General features: G+C 32.2%; 1 protein-coding gene across 12 annotated transcripts in view; it reads left to right on the top strand.

Moving 5' to 3' along the window:
• LOC143242201 (RNA polymerase II-associated factor 1 homolog) overlaps positions 1 to 24,861 on the top strand; it is a 68,307-nt gene that overhangs the window by 8,714 nt on the left and 34,732 nt on the right. For 10 of the 12 annotated variants that reach the window (XM_076485561.1, XM_076485558.1, XM_076485557.1 and 7 more), the window contains 6 exons: positions 2,224 to 2,324; positions 7,898 to 8,019; positions 10,868 to 10,934; positions 11,251 to 11,352; positions 14,127 to 14,232; positions 20,216 to 20,284. In XM_076485561.1, the coding sequence (XP_076341676.1) occupies positions 7,965 to 8,019; positions 10,868 to 10,934; positions 11,251 to 11,352; positions 14,127 to 14,232; positions 20,216 to 20,284 (399 nt within the window). In that variant the 5' untranslated portion in view covers positions 2,224 to 2,324; positions 7,898 to 7,964. The remainder of the gene's footprint in view (positions 1 to 2,223; positions 2,325 to 7,897; positions 8,020 to 10,867; positions 10,935 to 11,250; positions 11,353 to 14,126; positions 14,233 to 20,215; positions 20,285 to 24,861) is intronic. The other 2 variants (XM_076485562.1, XM_076485563.1) reach the window with 1 other exon arrangement.

The raw sequence follows: 24,861 nt of genomic DNA, 5'->3' as shown, positions 1-24,861 counted from the left end.
TCTCTTCAGGTAAAATTCTTTGTACCTGTGTAGAAATGTAAATATAAACTTTTTTTTCTTCAGAAATTGTACTAAAAATCAACATGGGGCAAAATATTGATTCTAAAATATTTTTGAATTAAAATTGTTTAAATACTTACAAGAAAAATATAAAATTGTCTTCAAAATTTCTAACAAAAATATATGAAAAGCTAGAGGAAGTCCTGTCTTTGGGTACAATAATTTTTGAGAAAGTTATTTTGTTTATCCTAATCTGTTATAGATGAAAATATATTTTATATGCAATGTAATACAACATTAACAAAACCTGTAACAACATGAAAATACTATTAGTTGTATTTTGTGGGTTTCTTTCTACAACCTTTAAAAACCACTAAATTTTTATTGATGAAAATAAGTATATTACTTTGTGATATTTGCAAATGAGTTCTCATGAATTTTTTCAATTAAAAAAACAAAAAAATACAGTGAACTTCAGCTATATGCCTACATTGTGTGTAAATTAATGGATTACTCTTTCACTGTTTAAAATAAAATTATTTTTCACAATATGAAAAAATCAGTTCACAATATATGACAAACAATAATGATGTTCATAAAGAAAAATAAGATAGAGAAATGTCAATGTTCTGTAGATGGAGTGCATACATTGAACATTTTTCAAATGTATGATTTATGAATGTTTCAAATAACATTAGAGGTCCATATTTTGAGAAACTGTTAGTCAAGATGGAGGCAATCCAGAATACTTTAAGGGGGGAGAGTCCATCTATATCTGTATAAGTACTACTGATAAAAACATGTTACTTTCATTATTTCTTTCTTTTAGCTGCACATTGTAACTGACTTTATTACTAAAGTTAGTAGTAAAGAGTATAAAATAATTTTGAGTAGCTCAGTTGGAATATGTTTGATGGCTTCATTGCATATATCTTTATTTCTAATTACGTGATTTATATGAAAATAAGAACAGTTAAACACAAACATTTCAAATTTTGTAATTAAAATTAAATATTTATAATATAGAATAAAATTATAATGTCTACACCTAAATTCATATTTTGTGTTTGTAAACAGGATTTCTGTTGTTTTTTTTAAGTCATCTTACACTGTCATAGTATTTGCATTTTTGTTTATTAGGGTATTGACAATACAAAATCATCATTCTTGCAAGTATTACAACTTTCAAACAATGAAAAACCAATTTTGTAATAAGTATATAAAGAACTACAGGTGTCCTGAGAAGTGCTAATTGTAAACAGTTCTCATACTTCACTTCTGATGATGCTGCAGTGGCATAACATTGGCTGAAATAAAGGTTGATTATTATCTGGAGAGTAAAGCTCTTTTTTGTTTAATAACTTTGTTACTAAAATTTCTAAATCCCTTCAGTATATACTGCATGTTTTAAAAAAGCAAATAACAAAAACTATAACTTTGATAAAAAAAATAAATCTAAGGTCTAGAGCACATATGCAATGTTAGTGTCTAGAACAAGCAAAGGCACCAAGGCATGAAAATATACCATGGAAGGGTTTAATTGGGTTTCATATTGTTGTATTTACTTAGGAATAGTATTTGACTGAGGTTGTAATCAGATTGTTTTATACTCCAGTTGTGTTAATTTCAGAAAATTTTTTATATAAATTAATAGACCAAAAATAAAAATTGACATGTCTAAAAACAGCCAATAATATCAAAAATAATTAATTTCTTAAAGAAACAAAAAAGGGGGAGGGGAGGAATGAGGTGAGAATATCACTCCCTTAGACCCCTCCCCACTAACCCATGCATTCCTCTCCTAAATCCATGCCTGGTGATACAATGTCAAATAACATTGTTATTAATTTCTTAAACAGTAAATTAGAGTCCTCCTTAGGCCCCTTTACTAGATCTGAGCTTGCTTATACAGCCTTTAAGAATACAGTTATTAATGTCTGAGAAAAATTTAGTTCAAACAATCAAAAGATGCAGTGAATTTCAAAAGACCCAAAACTTGAATGCTTTCAAATGGTAGACAAATAATAAGGATGTTTAGAGACAGGTATGGTTTTAGACAGAATTATTTATACACTAGAAAATTTAGATAGTGGAATAGTTTACATTGACAACTTTAGGTTCTGAGTTTGGATTTTTAGGGTATAAATTACATGCTTAGCTTTCTTGTAAATTTAACAGGTATCTTTTATTTTTATTGCTAATATATTATTAAACTTTTTTCAGATCTGAATTAGTATGTCATATGAAATTTTGTAATACTTTATATTACAAAATATAATTCCCTTTGATCCAAAGTTCATCACATACCCTTTTGAGTCAAATAGGTAAGCATTTATTAACTTTTCTAAAATTGAAATGTGTGGGTTATGCACTGTTTATGTGAAGCTATATTGTATGTAAATACTTATATCTGTTGCAGGAGAAGACTGCTATGAAATTAATATAATTATACCTGTATTTGCATAATACATTAAATGCATTGTAATTATTTGTTAATCACAATGTGTGTGTGTGTGGTTTTCAAAATTACACAAGCCATATAGTTGACAAAAATACATGTAAATAAAAATAAAAATTAATTGTTAATTTCATACAATTATATTAAAAAATACAGTAACTGGTAATGATTTGATATACATTTAAAGTTTTTTTAAAACAGGACTAACTAAAACAGATGTGTGGTATATCACAGTCCCATTATAGTTTATATTTTACCCATGTACAAGTAGATTAATGTATGCTTTATGCTCTCTTTCCATTTGAAGATTAAAGATTATTTAGGTGTGTACTAGAAAGACTTTAAATTGTGGATAATTTGCTAAATAAACAGGAGATTAAAATACACTTTTAGGAAAAAATTAAATTTTAAAACCCATGTAGTTATAAATCATTTTTATAGCTTGAATTTTTAACAGTATTTTGAGCTATTATCTTATTATAATGAAGCTTGCAATGTATACATCCAAAACTCAGATCTTGGAAACTACCAAACTAATTATTATTAAACATAACTGGGTAATATTTTTTATAATTGAGAAATAAAAATAAAACATTTGAAATTTCTACAACAAATATATTTCATATTTGATAAAAATTACAAACAAAAAGGAGTAAGTTTCAAATATAAAATAATCAAAAACAAACTTGAAAAAAAAGTTTTTCTTTAGTTAAAATCTCATGAGTGTTGCTACAGAAAAACAAGGCACTTTCATTGATAAGTTTATCTACAAAGAAATACTTCAATAAAATCTAATCTGTGATGTAATGCTATGATAATAATCCATTTTAAGCTAAAATATCATTAAAATATTTTTCTCATGGATGGTTAACATTATTATTGAATGGCATGTTATGAGTACAGTGTTGTAGAACTCTCAGACAAATCTAGAAGACTATGGACTTGTTTTTGGGTCAGTAGCCTTCTGCTAGTGTCTCTCTCAGTGTGAATTCCTGTATGTGGTGAGGGGACCTTCCAGGGAAGGTTCTGTTTTTTCAGTTTACCTTCTCTGGGATCTAAACATCCACCCACATGTTTGCCGTGCGTGGCAACCTGTTAAGGGGAGGAGAGGATCCTGGTGGTTGAGGGGTTCAACCCTAACATGCCACTTTGGCCTTAAATTCCTGTAGATGTGTAGCCTTGTGATGGCCCCCCTTGACTCAGTCAGCTGGCCCACTTGAGCTAGGGTCAACTAAGTATCAGTGTTGGATGTTCTCAACAGTTATTGTGGACATTGTATCTGATGCTGGTGTTTGGGTATGGTGCTTACGAAATCCTGGTGCTGCTGTATTGTCTTTGTTTGACATCGTAGAATATCCCCTCATAGGGGTCCATGGTGGATGGGGTCAGTGGGCACTGAAATATTGCTTATTTTATAATGGATCTTCCAAGTAAACACTTAAATAAAATAGTGAAAAAACAGTCCATAGGTAAACAATGTTTTGAAGATTTTGAGCAGCAGTCTTCAACATCTGTACCACCTGTTGTACCTCATTTTCTTATCCTACATTCTCTTTCAGACAAACCTTTAGGGCAGATGTCTCCCTTTTTCATTTAGAAGGGAGTAGAAGGACTTTCTGGCTCACCAAAGTCAGTAAAGAAGCTTCAACCTGGTGACATATTGGTGGAAACATCCAGATCTGAACACAGTGAACTCCTCTTGCATTCAAAGGCAATTGGGGATATACTTATTGAGGCTACATCTCATACTACTTTGAATTCATCATAAGGAGTTATTGTTGAGAGGGATTTGAAGAACATCCCTTAGTCAAAGATTCTCACTGGTTTCTCCACTCAAAGAGTTTTTGCAGTGAGGTGTATCTCCACTTGTAAAGATGGAATTATGATGCCAACCAATATCCTTATTCTTACATTTACATCACCACGTCTACCTGCTACCATCAAGGCAGTTTATCTTAATTGCGGGGTACAGCCATACATTTCAAACCCTCTCCGATGTTTCCAGTGTCAGTGGTTCAGTCACTCGAAGACATCATGTCGTGGTTCCTTGACGTGTGCTCATTGAGGTGGCAAGGACCAAGATACCTATGAACATGAAACAGACCCTCATTGCATCAATTGCATTGCCTTTCACCCATCCTACTTTTGTTCTTGCCCTAAATGTTTGGAAGAAAAAGAGGTGCAGCATTTGAAAACGATTCATAACATTACTTATCCTGAGGCTTGAAAGTTGCTCTCCACAACTTCATCTCAGATGTATGATGATGCACTTCATTCCACTACTACAGCGGGAGTGCAGACAGATCTCTCTGTACCTCCAAAAGAAACGTTCTCAAAACAAATGAAAAGTCTTTTGACCTCCATGGTTAAAAAAGTTTATGAATCAACTTCAACACCCATCTCTGTCATTTACATACATTCCATCAAATCCCAGGATTCACATCCTTTGGTTCTGAGTACAGGCATTTCCTTGGATACATCTTCTCCCATCCCAAGATGCAAAACAATCATTCGTTCATGTCCTCAGTCACTGGAATCCTCTTCTAACAGCAAAGACATGCCCAATTGACCCAGGGCAGAATATATGGAGGTCGATAGATCTCCCTCGAATTAGGACAGTAAAGAAAAAAACATGGTTATAAACAGAAGGGTTCTCCACCCATTTTGCCTACACATAAATAAAAATGGTTACCTTGATACAATGGAACTGTCGAGGTTTACGTTCTAATCTGGATGACATCAAAACACTGGTTGCTTCCTACCATCCTGTATGTCTTTCCTTACAGGAAACATTTCTGAAACTTGCTGATACAGTCATCTTTTAGCAGTTTTCTTTGTATAGAAATGACATGTTGTGTGATGGACGAGTGCATGGAGGGGTGGCACTGTTGGTTGATCAGCATGTGCCCACCCTATCTTGGCCACTTAACACACCCTTGGAGCCCATAGCTATTCTTGTTTCCTTAGATCATACCATTACTGTTTGTTCTCTTTACCTGTCAACTGGAGAGACCTATGATCAATCAGACCATGTTGCCCTAATCAAACAGTTGCCATCTCCCTTTTTAATCCTGGAGGACTCTAATGGACATATCCCCTCTGGGAAAGTGCTGATATTGATAGGAGAGGCTGTTCTGTAGAGTGTATGCTCTCTGAACACAACCTCTCTGTTTTCAATACTGGTTCTTCTACTTCTTTTCATGCACCTAGTCAGTCCTTTACTGTTATTAATCTCTCAATTTGCTTCCCCTTCACTATTCTCCCATTTTACATGCAGGGTTGACAATAATCCACGAGGCAGTGATCATTTTCCTATGATTTTGAGAGATACTGGTTGTGGTCAATGCCACCAGATCCATTTGCCCTAGTGGAAGCTGGATCAAGCAAACTGGCCCTCTTTCACTGCTCTCACACAGCTTCATCTTGCCATCATCTGTAAGCCATCAATAAATGACTGTATGGCAGCAGTAACTGACTGTATTATACAAGCAGCTGCCCAGTGTATTTCTAAGGTATATTGAGCAGCAGCTACAGACTACCCTTCATTGTTTACCCAAGTGGACCACAATAAAAGGCTTTAATTTCTCTCTCTCTAAAACCGTTTGCATACACTTTTGCTGCCAACTGGGTATTCACCCTGATCCTGAACTCTATTGGTGAAGTTGTGCTGCCTGTGGTCCCTGAGACAAAGTTCTTGGGGCTTATCTTTGATCATAAGCTGGCCTTTGTACTACACATCAATATGCATGCCATTTTTCCACTGAAACGCGGATTTCTGCGGTTTTCAAACGGCCAACGATCACCCACGAGATTTGTGTAAATTCGAGGAGAAATTATGAGCGATTTGGGGGGCCGGGTAGGTGGTTTTTGAGGGGAAATCGTATTTTTTCAATGTTTATTGCAGAAAAAAAAATCTGACCGCCATCTTGGAGGCAGTCTCGTTTCGTCTCGTTGCAGGTCTCGTGGTCTGGTATCGTGTGCATACCAGACGATAAAATATTCTCTACGCTCCAAAGAAACAACAGCGATTGAAATGTTTAAAAGGAAAGATGTTCATTTTGATCCTGTAGACAAGAGAATGTGTAAGGACATTAGATCAGCAGCCTCAAAGTATACCTCAAAGCTGAGGGAGAATCAGAAGAAAAGGGCAGAAAGGCTTGAGGCCTATGGTTCTGTGAAATCTGGCCCAGCCACCTTGGCTAAAGAAAAAAGTCCAGAAAGCCGCAGAGGCACAGAGAGCTGCCCATTCAGAGAAGGAGAGAAAAAAAGCTCGGAAGAGAGCACTGGAAACCCTTGTCTCGAAAAAGAGGAAAGTAGCCAAGATTGATTAAAGGAAATTAAGTGATTTGAAATTTGACTGTAATTTATGCAGCAGAGCAGAAGTTGATATCAGTGACTGAAAAACATTTTATTATTATCTGCAGCATACAGTGCCAGTGGTTTATTTTAAAGCATATTATTAATTTTATTTTGAAGCAATGTCAAAGCTTTCCTTGATTTGCTGTTTCAGACCCTGGACCCCCATAGTCAGGTGCGGCTGCGCCTCGCTGTGGTGCCTCCAGCACCAGGCTATATACCTTTTCCTCTTTTTTTCATAAATGTCATTGGCATGCCTGCATCAAGCAGCTATGGGGCAAATGTACAATAGCACTGAACATCCTCTGTGTCCCCTCTACCACCACTGGGGGGAACATATTAATGTTCTACGTTAAAGATATATTGTGCTCTTATTTGATTGAAACTTGCCTATAGATCACTGGTCTATGGCTCTGCCAAATCCTTGGCCTTAAAGATGCTGGACCCTATTCATCAACAAGGACTTTGGCTCTGCACTGGGACTTTCCACACTTCCCCAGTTTAGAGTTTATGAACCTTCTTTGCACCTCCACTGTTTGCAAGTGTCCTTACTATATGCTTCAAAACTTCATTACTTACCAAAGCATCCTGCATGGGGTTGTATTTTCCTTCCTCAGTGGGCCGTATTTTTTCAGAACAGATGGTATGCCAATGCTCCTGTTGGCCTTCATATCCAGGTGCAGTTGGATGAATTGGGTCTGTCCTTGGATAACATTGCTCTATCCACTGGTCAGCCCATCCCACAGTCCCCAAATGTGACCTTTCTGTAAGTCATCTGAGAAAAGCAGATACTCCAGATTGGAAGTACCGTATTTATTTGGTGAACATCTTTCAAACCATCTTTCCATTCCTATTTATACGGATGGTTCAAAATCTGATAAGTTTTTTTGTCTGAAAACTAATCCAAGACATGTTATCCATAAAATTAAGAAAATTGAATTTCTTAGGGAGGGTGATAATTAAAAGAACATTATGAAAATAATTTTGGCAAAATGCATAAACAATTGTGGGTTTAAAGAGTTAAATTCTTGTAAAGTTAATTGTCACATTGTCTTTATTTCTTATTATAAATTGTATTTGTAGGTTTGTGGAATACAAACCAACATCTTTAGAAAGAAACTACAAGCATGACCTTTTGACAGAACATGATATGGGTGTTGTTATTGACCTAATAAACCCAAATACATATGCTGTGGATTTGAATGGTATGTATTAAACCTCAGTAACAAGATTTTGCATTATTTTTAAACCATTAAAACGAATTTTCTGAGCCTCCATTAAATGATTTCTAATTATGGTCTCAGTTTATTCATAATTCTGTGAATTGACTTTTTAAAACTTTCTTCCATTTAGTAATAAACCTTATGCTACTGTTGTTACTTTATAGCTGACAGAATGCCCATATTGAATAATACTTTCATTTGGGTGTTTATAATTTTTCATGCATTTTTGCTGTATGTAGATTATTAAATAGGTTAATACGTTCAACAGAAAAGTAAAATATAAAATCACTAGCAAATTCTTATATTTCATAATCTGATTTAGGGAACAAAAGTGTGCTTCTGGTGGCTCTTTTCTTAAAATAATTACTTTTTTAAGGTGTATAATAAATAGAGCATCTATGGCCAGTAATATGTATGAGAAGTTTCTGAAAGAAACTTAATGATATGTCTTTTTGTTATGAAAAACTATTAGCAAGATATATTAATATTTTTTTTAATGTGACCAGAAGTGTATTTCATATTTGGATTAAAAGAGCTGACTTGCATACTATACAGATAAACAAATGAAAAACATCATTAGTTAACTTTCTTTGCCCTAGTAGTTGTAGTTATGTAGCCATCCAATAAGCTAAAAATACATGCATTAAGACACTAAATTTGACTTTCTTGTGGTTGTTACAAGTTAATGTTTGTTCAGCCACTTCACTCTGTTTTAGCAAACTCTCTCTTAAGCAAACCCTGTATTGAGCACAAGTATTATCATATTAATATGTATGTACAGTATGTTTGTAGATCATATCATTTATAGGTACTTGCTTCTGTTCCATTTAATGTTAAGTGTTTTAAAATTTATCTTTTTTAAATGTTGATTTATTTTAAAGAATAACTCATTGACATTTATAGTAGTTAATGTTTTGACAAAATAATTTTCTATTTTTTTGTATTATATTTGCAGTTTTTTACCTAAGTCTAAATCAAATAGATTAAGATAGATATCTTGTTGATGACTTGAATACCACAAATTTGGCAAGTTTTTGCTTATTAACCCTTAAACAGCAGCCATCACCAATTGATGTTTTCCTAGAAAAAGATGGCAACCATTAGTTGATGATTTCATGCTTTATGTTCAGTACAGCTGTTGTTAATTGATGATACAGGTTAAAAACATTAGTGGGCAACCCCCATCATACCCACTCAAAGCATCGCATTTATTCATTTTTTTCAGTGTAAGTCATGGAGCAGGAAAGGAAGGGTATGCCAGCTAAGGGAATGAAGCAAAAACATTTTTTTCATCAAAAGATGAAATTGAAGTATTAGCATGTGATAACACTGTGTAACAAAATTTTTAATTTTTCTTGTTCCTGGGCAGAAAGTGTTATTTCCCAATTGCTTATGCCTAAAGTAAATGGAAAAGACCTATTTTTCTCTTCAAACTTTGCTTTTGTAACCTGGAAGCATATAACGAAAACATGATGGGAGACTATATTTGGGGGCTGATATGTGAAAGGGATTTACATTATAGTTGCAAATCTCGAAAAATTACTCACTTCTAAACATTTTTATATAACTTTAGTATAAATACATGGAAATCTTGATTCATGTGTTGTTTTATTCAGACCTTATGTAAATTAAAATGTGCAAGTTTGCCCATTTTTACATAGAAAATAGGTTAATTTCTAAATTTCATTATCTAGGTCACAGAAGCAAAGTTTGAAGAGAATAATGGCCATTTTCTATACTTTTACAACATAAGCAATTAAGAAATAATACATACTATCCAGGAACAAAATTTGTGTTTCATAGTGTAACTATTCAAATGAAGAAGAAATATTTTCATCATCATCAAATATAATAATTTAAAGCTTTAAATGCAATTTAAATAGTGAATCAACATCCATTGGTTCCCAGTGGGTAAATTGTCATGATTTGGATCCATTTATTCATTCTTTTGATGGTATAAATGCTGGACTCGCAGATAAATTTAGTCTCATGGATGAATCTAAAGAATATGAATTTTTTTTACTGCTATATTTGATCAAAGTATAATGAGTCATATTTTGTGAGAAACACATATTATGAGTTTTAGAGATCCTTGAATTCTGAAGAAAGTTAAAGTAACACTCCCTCTACTTCATGAAGTAAGAAATGGGAAGATACAAAGTATTGAGGAAATTTACACTTTTTTTTTGCTTTGTCGATGCTTATTTCTCATTTAAAAAAGCACGTGTCGGTTGATTATTGGAAGAATGACCTCTTGTAGGAACTCCGTTTTTTCCAAAATACATTACTTGAGATTGATTCATGAAGATCCTTAGATATTTGCACTTTGAAATAACAAAAAACCAAATGCAAATGATTGATTAAATTATGGAAATGTCATATATATTGATAATTATTACACAAGTCTGGAATTATGCAACATTCTCTTTGAAAGTAAGACATGCCTCTGAAAAAGGGAGATATTAAGAAGAAAGGAAATATTTTAGCAATTCAATGGAAAGACAAATGTTGTGTTACTTTGATTACTACAATACATGAAGGTGAAATGAAATACAGTGGAAAGGATGATTACAAAACTAAACAACCAATAACTAAACCTGGTGTGGTTTTAGATTATACTATCAAAATGAGGCTAGTTGAAAAAGTGACATGCAAATTGGATAAAATGGTTGCCTTTGTAAATGTGTGAAATGGTACAAGAAGCTCTTTTTTCACCTTATTAATATCTCAATTTTGAATTCGTATAAAATGTGTCTAGTAAATACTGGTGAAAAGCTATCATGATTTTTATTTTCAGTAGTGATAACCATAACTTTATTATTTTTTTCAGCATCATTAGACCTTGAAGATGAAAAGCTTCTTGAAGAAGACAACCTTGGACCACAAGATTCCAAAGGGTTTGTTTTGTTAATCAACAAACTGGTTTAAGTATCTTTGTTATATAGGTTCATTGGTATATCATGTAAAAAAAAGTAATGTGATAACAACATATTTGCATGTGATACCATCAGTTGCATATTTTCTGATTTTCTTCATTAATACAAGTAATATATGAATTTTTGTTGTTTTAGTAAGACTTGACAAAAGTTGAAATTTTTGTTTTCTGAAGTTAAGTAAAAAGATAAAACTGAATGATTATTGAAGTATAACCTTACTGTTCATTTTCTGAAAGAATTTAGTCAAAGGTATTAAGATAATTTATTGTGTGCCTAGATCACGACATCACAACAAAGCTGTACCTTGGCTGAAGAAAACTGAGTACATTTCTACAGAGTTCAACAGATATGGAGTTTCTAATGACAAAACTGAAACAAAGTAAGTGTATACACGAGTACTGAAAATGGAGTATATTTACTTGTGCATAAGAAAAATTAGGGTGTAATATAATGCTTTTGGTATTCTGTTTTTGTACATTTATATTATTTGTAACTTTGACTGTTGCTTTTCCATGTGTAATGAAATTAATGTCTTTACTTTTTTTGGCATTTTAAAAGTATTAGCTTCTGGTATTATTATTAAATACAAAAGCAAGTTCTGTTACTTCAAGATCATTATTCTGTACATCAGAATGCATGTATAATTACAACTTTCCAACTTAAGTTTCTTCTACAACAGTCAGTTCTTATTTAAAAAGCTAAAGCTTATTTACATACCAGTTAGGTATATGTATTATGTTTCATTATGTTTTATAAAACTTTGAGCTGTGGTAACATTAACACAGTGTTCCATTTTTTCTCTGATCTTTTTTCACTGGATTCATTAAACAAACGTGTAAGGTAACAGATATTTTCCTTCTTTAGACAGCTGTACTAAATGTTTTACATTACTATTTTCTAAGCTAGTCCTCAATCTGTTTTTAACTACTTAGCTTTTGATATGGGCTAGGTGTACTGCACTTAACTTCTGAGCATTAAAGTAACCAAGAGATTAGTGATGCAATAACTTTTGATAATGTAAGCATATATTCATTAAATTTCATGTACTATTAGTACATTTTACGAGTCTTTTGGAGATAAAAGTTGGAGTTTTTAATTAAGTACTTTTAAAATAAATTTCTCCAGGAACGTGTGTAGTCAGTGTTGACTGCTCTGAGTTCAAAGTGAGTTTTATGTTAGTGTCAAAAATACTTTTATGCATCCTAGAATTGTCATAATTGGTTTGCATAATTTGTGAAATCTCATAAATAGGTATGATTTTTTTTTAAAGGAAATCATTATATTTTAGCTGTTAATTTCTCTACCCTAGCTTTAAACTGGGTTGATCAATTTGACCAACCTCATAACCACAATAAAAATCAGGAAATAAATCTAAATTACTTTTTTTCTTTCTTGAGTGACTGCAGGTTGTAACAGGAAACTGTATTTGTTTATCCTAAATATCTTAAAATTAATAACTGTATACACCAATTTATATGTTTTACTGTTTTATTGATATTTGAATCATGTCTTACTAATAATTCTGTCAAATAAGTTTTAAATTATTCCATTAACAAACAGTTCCCATTATACTGGTATCAAATTATTTAATGCATGAGCTGCCTGCTAGCATACCCTGTGGAGAATTTTTGTTTTTGCTTCATTATCTTACCTAATCTTGCCTGATCTAATAAGTTTCTAATTTTTATACATTTTAGTTACTTTTATAATAATAGTTAAAGAATACTCATGAAAAATAAGAAATATATTACTTACCTGGGTCTTCTCTTTTGGCTTTTGACTGGCATTGCATCAGTATAGTTATTTATGACTTGTTGGTTATTCAACTGTTTATATAAAACCTTACAAATATTTTGTTTGGTATCATTCACATTAGAAATTTTAAAAAAACTTAGCAATCTATGACCAGTAGCGACCAAGTTCAAAGGTCATAACTGGAAGAGATAATTGTTTGCTTTACTTCTTTAGTTATTGTTCTGTATTTTAAGAAAAGTTTCAAAACTTGTCTCTAAATAGTAATAATGTGTGTGTGTGTGTGTGTGTTAATAGTTTAAATGTTACTGTATAATACAAAATATTAGTCCACTCAAACACAACCAAGAATGGGCCAATTTTATATTATTGGATACGGTAACATGATTGCATTACATTACTAAAAGTCTGCCAAATTTTATCTTATAGCAGTTTTAACATTTATCATCTGATTAATCATTCATAAACTTTAAAAAAATGTAATGAAAGTATAGGAGCTTAAAATATTGAATAGGGCTAACATTTAGGTCATAACAGCATATACATGTATTGTTCAAGCATATATGTCTAACAAGAGCTGCAAGCTGAAAATATGTGCACCCACATGTTAAGGATTATGTATTGAATTGGTTAATGAGCAAACTTGTAAATTTCAACCAAGAAAATTTGTATGTCCTGTACATGCCTTTTGACATGTTTTCAATTTCTGATAATATTCTTGAATCTGATCAGCAAATACACTGAAAAGTCTTCATTGTAAGTAGCTCTGAATGAGACACATAGGTATATATAAACAGTGATTTAATTGGTTGGTATTTCTCTGATCTGTTATGCTCACTTTATGTTCTTGCCTTATGTAGTCTAAAAATATTCAACTTCAAATGTTCTTAGTTGTCAGACAGTATAATTTTTGAAAGTGGTTATACAGTACATAGGACTTAGACAATTTCTCGTATTTGAAATTGAACTGAAATGTTTTACACAGTTTACCATCTTAATGTAACCATTAAAAAAGCATATTCTTGAAATTCAAGTATATTCTTTTTCTTTTGAAGTATGTTTTTTCCAAACATATTGATTATTAGTTAAATTTAAATAGGTATTATCAGAGTTTTGAGATACCTGTCTTGCAGTTTTTACTTAATTATACTTTTAGTATATGCTACTTTACTGTTTTTTCTTAATATTTAGTTAATTGTCTTTTAACATTTGTGAAAATAGCTATTAAATTAAATTTTACTGTGATTTAAAAAAACTACATTCTTGAAGAGTTTTCTTATTCTATAATATCTCTAAACATAGGTTTAACTGTAGTTACTGATCAGTCATACAATACACTCATTAGACTCACACTTTACATTTGTATTTCAATTATTGTTTATTTCACCTACCTTTCTGCAGAGTTGGATACAATGTCAAGAAATTGTTCAAAGAAGAAAACCTTTATATGGACAAAGAAAGTAAAATTAATGCTATTAATAAAACTTTTGAAGATGCCCAGACACCTGTAAGTAGTATAATAACATTTTAGTAACTCTCCTAATACATAATATATATGTATGTATGTGTGTGCATGTGTGAAAATAGTCAACAAGCACATAATAGTAAATGTATTTATCCTTCTACTTTTCTGTATGTTGTTAATATCAGTCTGATCTTTTGTCCTGTCTCAATGAGAGTACTTGATAAAATGCAAAGAACCTAGCACAAACTTACTAAATTATATCTCATTTCTGCTTAAATAATGTGGTATAATTTTTATATCTTATTTTTATGGTTTTTACAGGTTGGGAAGTTTTCAAAATTTTGTGAGATGTTGTTTTGAGATAACATTAAAATACCTTATTTAATATTTTTCAATATGTACTCTACATCTGTCCAATTGATTAACATTCATTTACATACTTCTTTTGATACTTTACTAATTGCAGTAGTCATTACTCTTAGCTATAAGTCACAAGAAAAATCAGAAAATTTAACAAAGATCTATTGATGACCTTGAATCTCACCTTTCTAAATGACATCACTATTTGTAATTTTTACTAACAATATTGGTGGTCAAATTCAGCTTATATTTAACAAATAAAGTTTTTAATAAGTAATAAGTTTATTTCTGTGAATTGTTTGAATACAATGAATTCAAATGTGATAAAAAATATTCAAAAAAAGCAAGATTTAATCAGTACAAGAAATTAAAACATTTCATAATATTGAAATTACCTAATGACAGTTTTGTCTTTAACTGTTCCATTTGCTTTTTTTGTGCTGGCACTGACCAAGTGAAAGTATTAGACAGCCTATATAAAATATACAGTCCTCTACCCTATAGGGCAGTGATTAATTTGTTAATGATTTGCATCATTTCTGCCAAATAACTTTTCATGATCTTGTTGCTGAGATTTAAGGTTATTTATTGGTTGCTCTTTTAAACAGTTGTTTGCTTTCTGACAGTTTTGAGCTTTCTGTTAGAACAATAGAATGCACACACATCTGATGTAAATCCCAGTAATAGTACACCTTAAAAAAATATCTGGTTCTCATTACCAGCAGAATTTTATCCTTGATCAGAATTCTCATGTTTTCAAGATGGTGGATGATACACAAGTCTTTGGCATGTGTTCCACTGTCCATTGGACACTTGCACTGTGGGAGGCATCCTCTCTCAGGACATAATACATCCTAAAGGTCATTTTCTAACTGTTTGTCTACATTTATTCATATTTTCTCAATATATTTACAATACTTTAATGTACTTTAACTCAATGAGGTTTTTGTGAACTGCTTTGATGTACCTGTTGTTAAATTGCATTACAAAAAAAAACCAACGAAAACAAACTTCTAAGGGAAATACTTTGGAATTTCAGAATTACTTTCTATAGGTTGTATAGCTTCTGCAACTAAAATATTTTTTGTTCATTTTTGAAGTTATTAGTGCTGACTGAAGGATAGAAACCATATTTCAGAATTAGAAACAAGTTTAGTAAAATGTATTTTTTACTCAACATTTTATAACTGGTGCTTTTTTTCAAGGATTTTTGAGCATCATATGTTAAAAACTGATTTTAAATAGGAGTAACTGGTTAATATCCTATAAAATGACTTCTGTAATGTATGTCAATAAATAACAAAAAGAAAGTGTTGGGTGAAATTTATCTTTCTTGAATATCTTGTTTTTATATGGGATATATTTGAATTTGCAGCTTTGAAATTTCAAGATTTCATTGTAATATCTTTTGCTTAAGTATTCTACATTCTTATAAAACACTTTGTAAAGTATTTATTATATAAAAATGTATATTTTATCTTTGCTTTAAATTGGAAAAGTAAAACTGAAATTACAAAAATTAAGTATGATGTACAGGTGGCAATGCTAGAAAATACACAAACAAGGGAGGGTTGTAATATTAACTCGTAGCTACTTGTGTAGAAAGTTTTGTATGTTTTTTTTTTGTATTCAACCGTACCTTGTTTCTGTACTTTCTAGCACTGCCATCTCTACACTATACTTATTTTTTAAAAAATCTTTTGTTTGCTACTTTATAAATTGGAACTTTCAAAACAACAATTAAAGAATTTGAAAATTGAAGTAAATGGGAAGTATTTTAATTGTTTTTCAAAATAATGTCTCACAATAAAAGTTCTGAAATTTTAAAAAACCAAAAAAATACTACTAATAAGTCAAATTATATGGTTTGTTGCATGCAGAATCTTTATACGTTACTTAGAACTTTGTACTGTTCTCATGCAATTTAACTAAATATTTCATTGTAAAAAGTGAAGGACAAGGATATCAGTTATATTTTTTCAGTATAGAAAGGGTAAACATTTCAAGAAGGTCACCATTTGAATGAACAAATCAGAAATGCTTTGTGCTGTGCCTAAACAGTCCAGCTATTGATCAAACTAGACATTTAGAAGATGAGTAGCCTAATGACTAACTGTGGGAATTTTATCTGAGTTGTCCCAACATTTTGGCTTCATAAAGAAATGAACCATCATTCAAACCAAGTTCAGAACTCAAAAGCAAAAACTTCAAGAAAGTTGACTGTTTTTTATAAATGACTTGCACTTCCTAACTGGATTACATGTTTCACTATGGAAGCTGCAAGTGTCAGTTATATCATTTTCTATAAGCTTTTTAAGGGTCACCCTCCTTTACTGTATGGGGATATTCATATAGCTTTACTTGCACTAATTACCATTTCTGTGTCAACTAGATTTGCAGTAGTTATATCAAGCTTTTCACATGTAAGGAAGAAGCCTACATCAGTAGTTTCAGTGGTACGAATTCAACCAGAATAATTTTCAGAGATCACAGCTGTTTGTGGATCAGTCATGACTATGCCAAGCACCAAAGAGATCCACTATATGAGCTTTACATCTCAAGGGTGTACTCATGGACCATTTCATCAAGAGTCCATCAGATAAAACCATGGGATGCCATGCTTGAGGAAAAAGTATCCATTAGTAGCTTTGCTAATATTCCTTCAGTCAAATTAACCATTAGAAATGCCAGTATCTCAAAATGCTTGAACTCAAACAGACTTTCCTTCTACCAATACCATCTGAATTTTAACTCTGGTCTTTTCAGAGCCTCTGTGATTAGTTTTTCATAGCAGCATGAAGTGTTTCTTCTCCACATCTCTAGGTGACTTTTTGAACAAGAGGGATGAAGTCCATGCTGTGACAGTAAACTAAATGCACATTTTGAGAGGAATTATTTGTAAAATTATGTAAGGTAAGAGAGGGAGAACATGCAATTCTATAAAATCCCACAACAGTCACAGGAAGTCATATAAAGCCACAACATAAATTAATGATGTCCATGTTGGAGTTTGGGTATTGAGTTGGGGAGTATAAGAGTCTGTTCGAATTCCAAGATATGGCGATCAGTTTGTTTCATAAAGGACTGAATGGCATTTATTATATGATGATAAAATTACACTGGTAGAAAGTGAAAATTTTTGGTTGGTGTAGGATCCTCCAGAACTCTAGTTGTTTCTTCTTTGTATCAGGTACTTCAAGTAAAACCACTACTCTAAGAGATGAATATGGTTGTCTCTAATCTAAAATTAGGCACTGGTATCTAAGGTTTAGACTTGTTGTGGAAATTAAAATCAGCATGACCTATGAAATAAGCTTTGGCCTTTTAATGAAACAATCCAGTGCCAACATGTTAGCATAAATATCTTCAGAAAGGAGCACTATTACTTCTCAATCTATAAGTAGTATTTCAGATTCTTTTAAAAAGCCAGTTTAGTGTGTAGTTGGTGTTTGATGTGGTAGTGGAACCAATATGTGAAACACATTGTTTTTGTCCATAAATAAAGCTGCATTTGTTCACAACACCAAAGGCTTGCTTTGTGTCAGTACTAATCTGTAATTACAGGAAATGGCTATTCATTTTGCTGCTAAAATAATTATCAGCTCATTGAATGCAATGGAAATGACTAGAATAAACTGTTGCTAGTGTTGCTTCAGATGCATTGTGACCAAGGACAGATCCATGGGTACCTAAACATCTGACATCACTATTTGAGAATTGTACAGATAATTTGGGCTCATTGTAGTAACAAGAACGTAGTAAATATTGAATAAATTTTCCAACATGTATGTCGGATCTTATAGCCAACTGAATCCAATATCAGTAACATGCGCTACATAGTCAATAGATGTATCTAAGTAAGTGTAAACAGTATGTGTGTATCTAGTACTGAAAGGAAGTGTATGTGGTTAAATCTTTAGTGTGTGTCTGGTCAAAAATAGGGTATTCATGTACATACTGGAAGATGTCCACTTGTCTAATGCATTACACCTTGCTTCCAGGAACTTGCTAGTGAAACAAGAGCAGATGTAAAACTGCTCCCAGATTAAAAAAGTTTTTTATAAACTTTTTGTTGTACCATTTGGGTTGCATAATGTACTTGCCATTTTTGAGAGTTTGACAGAGAGGATTAGAGTTGGATAAATGTCTCATTTATATGGATAACATTTTAGTGTTTTTTTGTAGACTACAGTATACAATCAATGGTTTTTCAATAGGTAAAGAAAGCATGCTTGAAGTACATATCAGAATAGTATGTGCTTATATGTACTCTTTGAATTTCTCAGTCACATTTTGAGGGGGGGTTGGAATGTTTATGGATCATAACAGTAAAGAACAGCTCCATCTTGTGAGAGAATATTGTGCAATTTCTCCAGCTGAAGTAAATTTTAGGTTGACTATCCAAACTGTTCAGTCAATCTAATGGGATTTCATTGTTAACAAATATTCTAGTTAATCATAGCAGCATTGTCAGGATGGAGTATAACATGTTATCCTGTTTATACAAAGAATTAACTACTGTCATCTTGTATTTGTCAAACCATAGTATCACTGATTGTATGGTATAAAGTTTACCATTCAAATGAACCATATATCATTTAAATGGCTTATGAATTTCAATAATGTGTAAGAGATATCCACATTTAGAATTACAATGCTGTATGAGGACAACCTTGTACATTTTCACTAGGTAAAGCAGATGGATTGTCTACCGAAATAGTGAAAATCCAGATTCTGAAATACATTGCAGCAGCAGTGACAACAACCATATACTTTATGATGATTTCCTTGTGGTTGTACTTCACATTAAAAGAGCTCTGGCAGGAGCTTTCCAAAGATTGTGATCTAACTTGAGTGTTACTTGTCATGCAACAATAAGAAGGGTAACTATTAAACATTGAAGAACGTAGTCTTGGTTCCCATACCATTATATGACCAATTACAAATGCAGGTAGTGCATACTATAGAGTAGTGGTTTTGAAACTGTGATATAACTACTGGTCCCCAGAATTCTGAGGTAGGAGATACTATGATGCAAAAACTGAAAGCCATTAGTTGTGCCAATGTATGGAACTAATTTTTCAAGCTACACCTGCATTAAGGTATTACAAGAGAGTTTAAACTCCTTGTTAGAGTTGTATGTTCAACTTTATAGAAAATAGATGTAGATAGTTCTTTACTGGAAATGAATAAAAGAGATTAGTATGTACAGTTTTTATCAGTTACTATATTAAGGAGTCAGTTTTGTTACTTCAACACAGTCTCTTGCTAATTAGTGGAAAACATAATTTTGAGCAACCAGATTGTTCAGTGACTCAGTTTTAACAACCAGTACACAAATATGTACTTTTTTTGCACATTTAAAATTATAAAATTTACCAAGAAGAAAAGTAAATCCAGTTTATCATGTAATATTTTTTACTTGCCACTAAAATAAACCATTTTTGATTGATTTCTGGGGATGGGTAAATAGAAAAATAAGACTTGGACATCATATAATACTGATTTGTAGTGTATGTCTTGAAAACAGCACACTGAATCAAGCCATTTACTTATACAATAGAAAACTGTTTTACAGTTCAGAGTAAATAGAATTTTATGCAGCATATACCACCTATACAAACAGTGGCAATATATATATATATATATTTTTTTTTTTTGTTAGATTGAGAAACATTACAGTAAACCTGGAATTTATCCACTGGAAGTATTGCCTCTATTTCCTGACTTTGAGGTTAGTATCAATAATAGCTTTATTCAAGAGTCTGTAAGTTATCCCTATTATTATTAATAATTGTATTACCTATACCAATAGGAAGTATTTATAAAATAATAATGATCTTAGCCACAAGAATGGAAACTTACCCTTATTTAACCCTTCATACCCAATGCCTAATTTGCACTTAACATGTGCAAATACGTAGACTAACTCGTGTATATTATATTGAGTCTGTAGTGAGAGTTAATAAAATAAATAAATAAACAATAAAGGAAACTGTTAAGTTACTACTTTTTCATGGCATACAAATAATAAATTTTCAATAACTTATAAGACAAAACCCTGCTTAACTTTGAGATGTCTCAAAATGTATTTAGAAATTTGAAAATTGCAAAAGAAAACGTGGGAATAGTTGCCTTTTAGAGTTTTTGACATGATCAAATTCTCTGCTTTCAAATTATATGAACTAAGATAGCCTTAAACAAATATAAAATTACTAGGTTTTTGGCTTAAAGTCTTTTACTAACAAATTGCACTTGCATAGGTGTGAAATTTAATACGTACCACCAACAATAAAATTATAATGGGAAAAAAATTAGGGCTAACAGTTTCTATTCTTTTTTAAGGGGTTTTGTGTTATAGTTAAGAAAACTATTCTTCGTTGTAAAAATCTTGGATATTATTTGCTTAATCTCTAGAACCTCCTAAATACATTTCAAATGTTTGTTTTTAGTAAGATTTGACATTTCATGTTCTTTTCTATACCATTTGTGGGGTCTATGAACTGACCAACATCATAACCATCATAAAAAAAAATAGGAAATATAAATTATTTTTGTTTTCATGCTGGAATGATTACATAGTATAACACAAAAATACAAATGTTTAGTTTAAGTTGATTAAGTCTCATAATGCTATATAGTTAATATTTTATATTATGTTGATTCTTCCAGTCATGCCCAGCTAACATTACATAAATTGCATTGATGAGGTGCAAGTGTATTCATGATATGTATTCAATAATATAAAATTGACCTTTAGTCTTCTCTGTCTTGGCTGTGTTTTAGTGGAGTAGTATTTTGTAATATACAGTCATATTTCAATTATTGTACATTATATATGTATATAAATTATTACTATTTAGGAATAAATTATTAAACTTATGTTTATTGAAATATAAAACAATAAGTCAAGAAATAAAGCATACAATTGTCTGTTGTCGCTAAGACTTGAAATTGGTTGCTGCTGGACATAGGTTGCTAAGCTTTTTAAAATTTTGAATGTGGAAGATGTTAAACAAAGTTTTTTTTTTAGGTTTTATATATATATATATATATATGTGACGTCCTTTGACCCATGACCCATCATAAAAGTAACTGTCATGGGCATTTTTTTCCCATTAAAATAACTGTTGTATATTTCAAGGCCATTGTAAATATGGGTATCATAAAATTTGGCTTTGAACAAAGATAAATATTATGAGGTCTACTTTAAACATGTACATAAAGTTGTAAAAAGAGGACATAGATAACTTTTACATTTTAAAATAGTGAAGTGAATACTGTATTTAAAGTGGTTTTAATGTTTTAGACAATTTTATTCACTGCAGCAGTTCTTTCAACAATGCCTCCCAGTGACTCAATCTTATATCTGCAAATGTGAAATTCTAAAAACTGGGTTTCAGTACTCATTGTGGGCACAGCACAGATATTCCATTATGTAGCTCTGTGGTTAACTACAAAAATCTAAATATTTCAACAAAATAGCCTAGAGCATGATGTTACTAGGCATGCTATAGTATATGTACAAAAATTGGCTTTCAGGTCAACAGTTGCAGGTCATGCATAGCCAGGGGTGTAGATCCTGGGGGGATGGAGGGTATACATCCCCCCTTCATTTTAGGTAGGGGGTATAGTGCATACAATCATCCCCCCCCTTCAGTTTGGTCTGTTGAATTGTTTTATTGCATCACAGACCTACAAATTGTGTGTTTGTTCTTGTGATTCTCGTGTTCTTACCAATCGAATTACATAATTAGGCCTAGATGTAGGCACTTTCAGTAGCCGAAATGTACATCTTTAATATAGGCATGCTTCTGAGCTTTTCGATCTAAGCGATAGTTCATAAGTATCAGACAGTAGACCTAAGTATACATGCAAGTATCGTGGCAACAAGATTACTCTGTAACTGCATGTTTACAGCTTTCAGGTTCACGTAATCACAGATTACCAATTTGCAAATTTAACAGTCCACATAAGTGGTTGCAAAAATCATCCCCCATCGGGTATAAAAAAATCTACACCCGTGTGCATAGCTACATACTAAATAGTTATATAGTTATTTTTATTGTATTACAAATCATCATTTAACTAAAAAAATCAAAATTATAATTTAAAATATCTCAAAGTGAGCAAGGTGTGTTTGAAGTTTCTGTATTTTAGTTACTGTGACTTTTATTACTTATTGACTCTCACAATCCAAGGCCAAAGGTGGCATTATACTACCCACTAGATTATAAAGGGTTACACTGGGGTGTTAATTTTATCTGAACTTGGGATCATTTTGGTAATATGACATATTGTTAATCTGAGGGCTTGCGTTTTACATTCTGTTGCAACAGAAATGTCTTGCCTTTTGGGGTTGCTGATGTACCGAAATGTTGGTTTTCAAACCCCACTATTCAGTCAGATGACAATAGGCAAATCTTGCCTAAGAATTGTTGTGCATATTGGTTAATTTTTATTTTTACAGTCTTTTCTTTTTATCACTCTTTATTCAAAGTTTAATGCCACAAATCCTGTTTTAAATCTTTACTTATGAACAAATTAGTAACTTTTTTTGCTTCCATGTAATTTCAACAGTCACAATTTCAAATGTAAATCATTAGAAAGCATTCTCACATTAAAGTACAATCACAAAGATGCCAACTATTTCAAATGACTGAGCATAATGATTGTAGACAGAGTCCTTTATCATTTGTGGCTACTAGGCCTGACCAATGTCTCTAAGCTGTTTATTATTATATTATTATTATAACTATTATTATTTATTACTGCTATAGATTGCTCATTTATAACTGTGTTTTGTGTATTTAATAAATAAATTTTAAAAAATATTTTGAAATTATGTCTTTTATTTAGTTCAGAGTAACAAATGTACTGGTAAAACAACACTGAACATGCACAAACAGTAAGCAGAAAAAGCCTTTGTGTAAGGACTAGTTTATATCATGTTTATGATGCTTATTGTAATAGTTTTGCAGCTGTTGCAGCCTTTGCTTTCATGAGAATGTCTCTGGATGGTTGGGAGTTACAACAACATTGTCCATTTGACTGCATACACATCTTGTGCATTATAATACTGCTCAAAACTGAGGTGCTCAAGTTTGGTCTGAACTTGCTTTTGTTTTTAGTCACTAAACTAAATATCCTTTTACTGTCAGCATTAGAATGGAAGATTGTAAGAATTCCAAGCATAACCCTACACAGAAAGTCATACTTCTGGTTACCATTTCCATCCTTAACTGTAGACAGCTGAACCCAAAACTTGTCAACATTCAACTGAAGGACAGTTTCTGAGAAAATATCAATTTAGTAGTTCAAATATTGACCTTTCATCTTGTCAATAGTGTTGTGCTCATGTGTATTTGCAAGGACAGAATACCTGTCTGTGAAGAAGTGTAGAGAAGAGAAATCTTTGCTTACTTTCAGTTTTGGATCAGCAACCTCTGCATGAATCAGAAGTTCATCATTTAGAGGGAAATGTTTCATCATGTAATTTGTAGCTGCAATATAGTATTTATTGACACTGGTGTAGAAGCTGATCAGGTCCAGGTCCTTTTCATATTTAACAATGTATTCCTTGGCAGCATTTCCAATAGAAACTGCCTCATCAGATTTGTATAAGGATTCATTGTTGTAATCAAGTTCAGTGATGTTGCCTTCACTGGCTTGATGTATCTGACAAGTATATTTTTAACTTGTGTAATCAGAGTTCTATGCATAATGTGTATGCAAGGTTCTTCTCTTTGCAATATCAAATTGGCTTTCTCAAATAAAGGAATTGCCGACTGAAGAAAAAGACAAAATAACAAGTTCATTTTGTTGTCCAAGAAACTGTCAACTTATCTAACTTGCTCTGCACATAACTTTTCTTGGTTACTTCCTTGCTAGCTTTTGTTTTCTTCTCTTTTTTCATTGATTGTCTCTTCTTTAGTTCAAGGTAAGACTGCCTAAACATATATTGAGTGATATCAAATGTTTCTTTGTCTGTTTTTGGAGACTCTTGTCTTGTGTCCCTGTGTGGCTGAGAAGATATCTTGACTGTGTCCCTGTGTGGCCGAGAGGGTGTCTTGACTGTGTCCCTGTGTGGCCGAGAGGGTGTCTTGACTGTGTCCCTGTGTGGCCGAGAGGGTGTCTTGACTGTGTCCCTGTGTGGCCGAGAGGGTGTCTTGACTGTGTCCATGTGTGGCCGAGAGGGTGTCTTGACTGTGTCCCTGTGTGGCCGAGAGGGTGTCTTGACTGTGTCCCTGTGTGGCTGAGAGGATATCCTGACTGTTAGTCTTGCTACCTGACTGAGCTGCATGCCTTGCT

This window comes from Tachypleus tridentatus, unplaced genomic scaffold (genome assembly GCF_004210375.1).
Source record: "Tachypleus tridentatus isolate NWPU-2018 unplaced genomic scaffold, ASM421037v1 Hic_cluster_2, whole genome shotgun sequence".
Classification (NCBI taxonomy): Eukaryota; Metazoa; Arthropoda; class Merostomata; order Xiphosura; family Limulidae; genus Tachypleus; species Tachypleus tridentatus.
The sequence above is the reverse complement of the archived record's forward strand: the minus strand, read 5'-3'. Positions and strand labels throughout refer to the sequence as shown.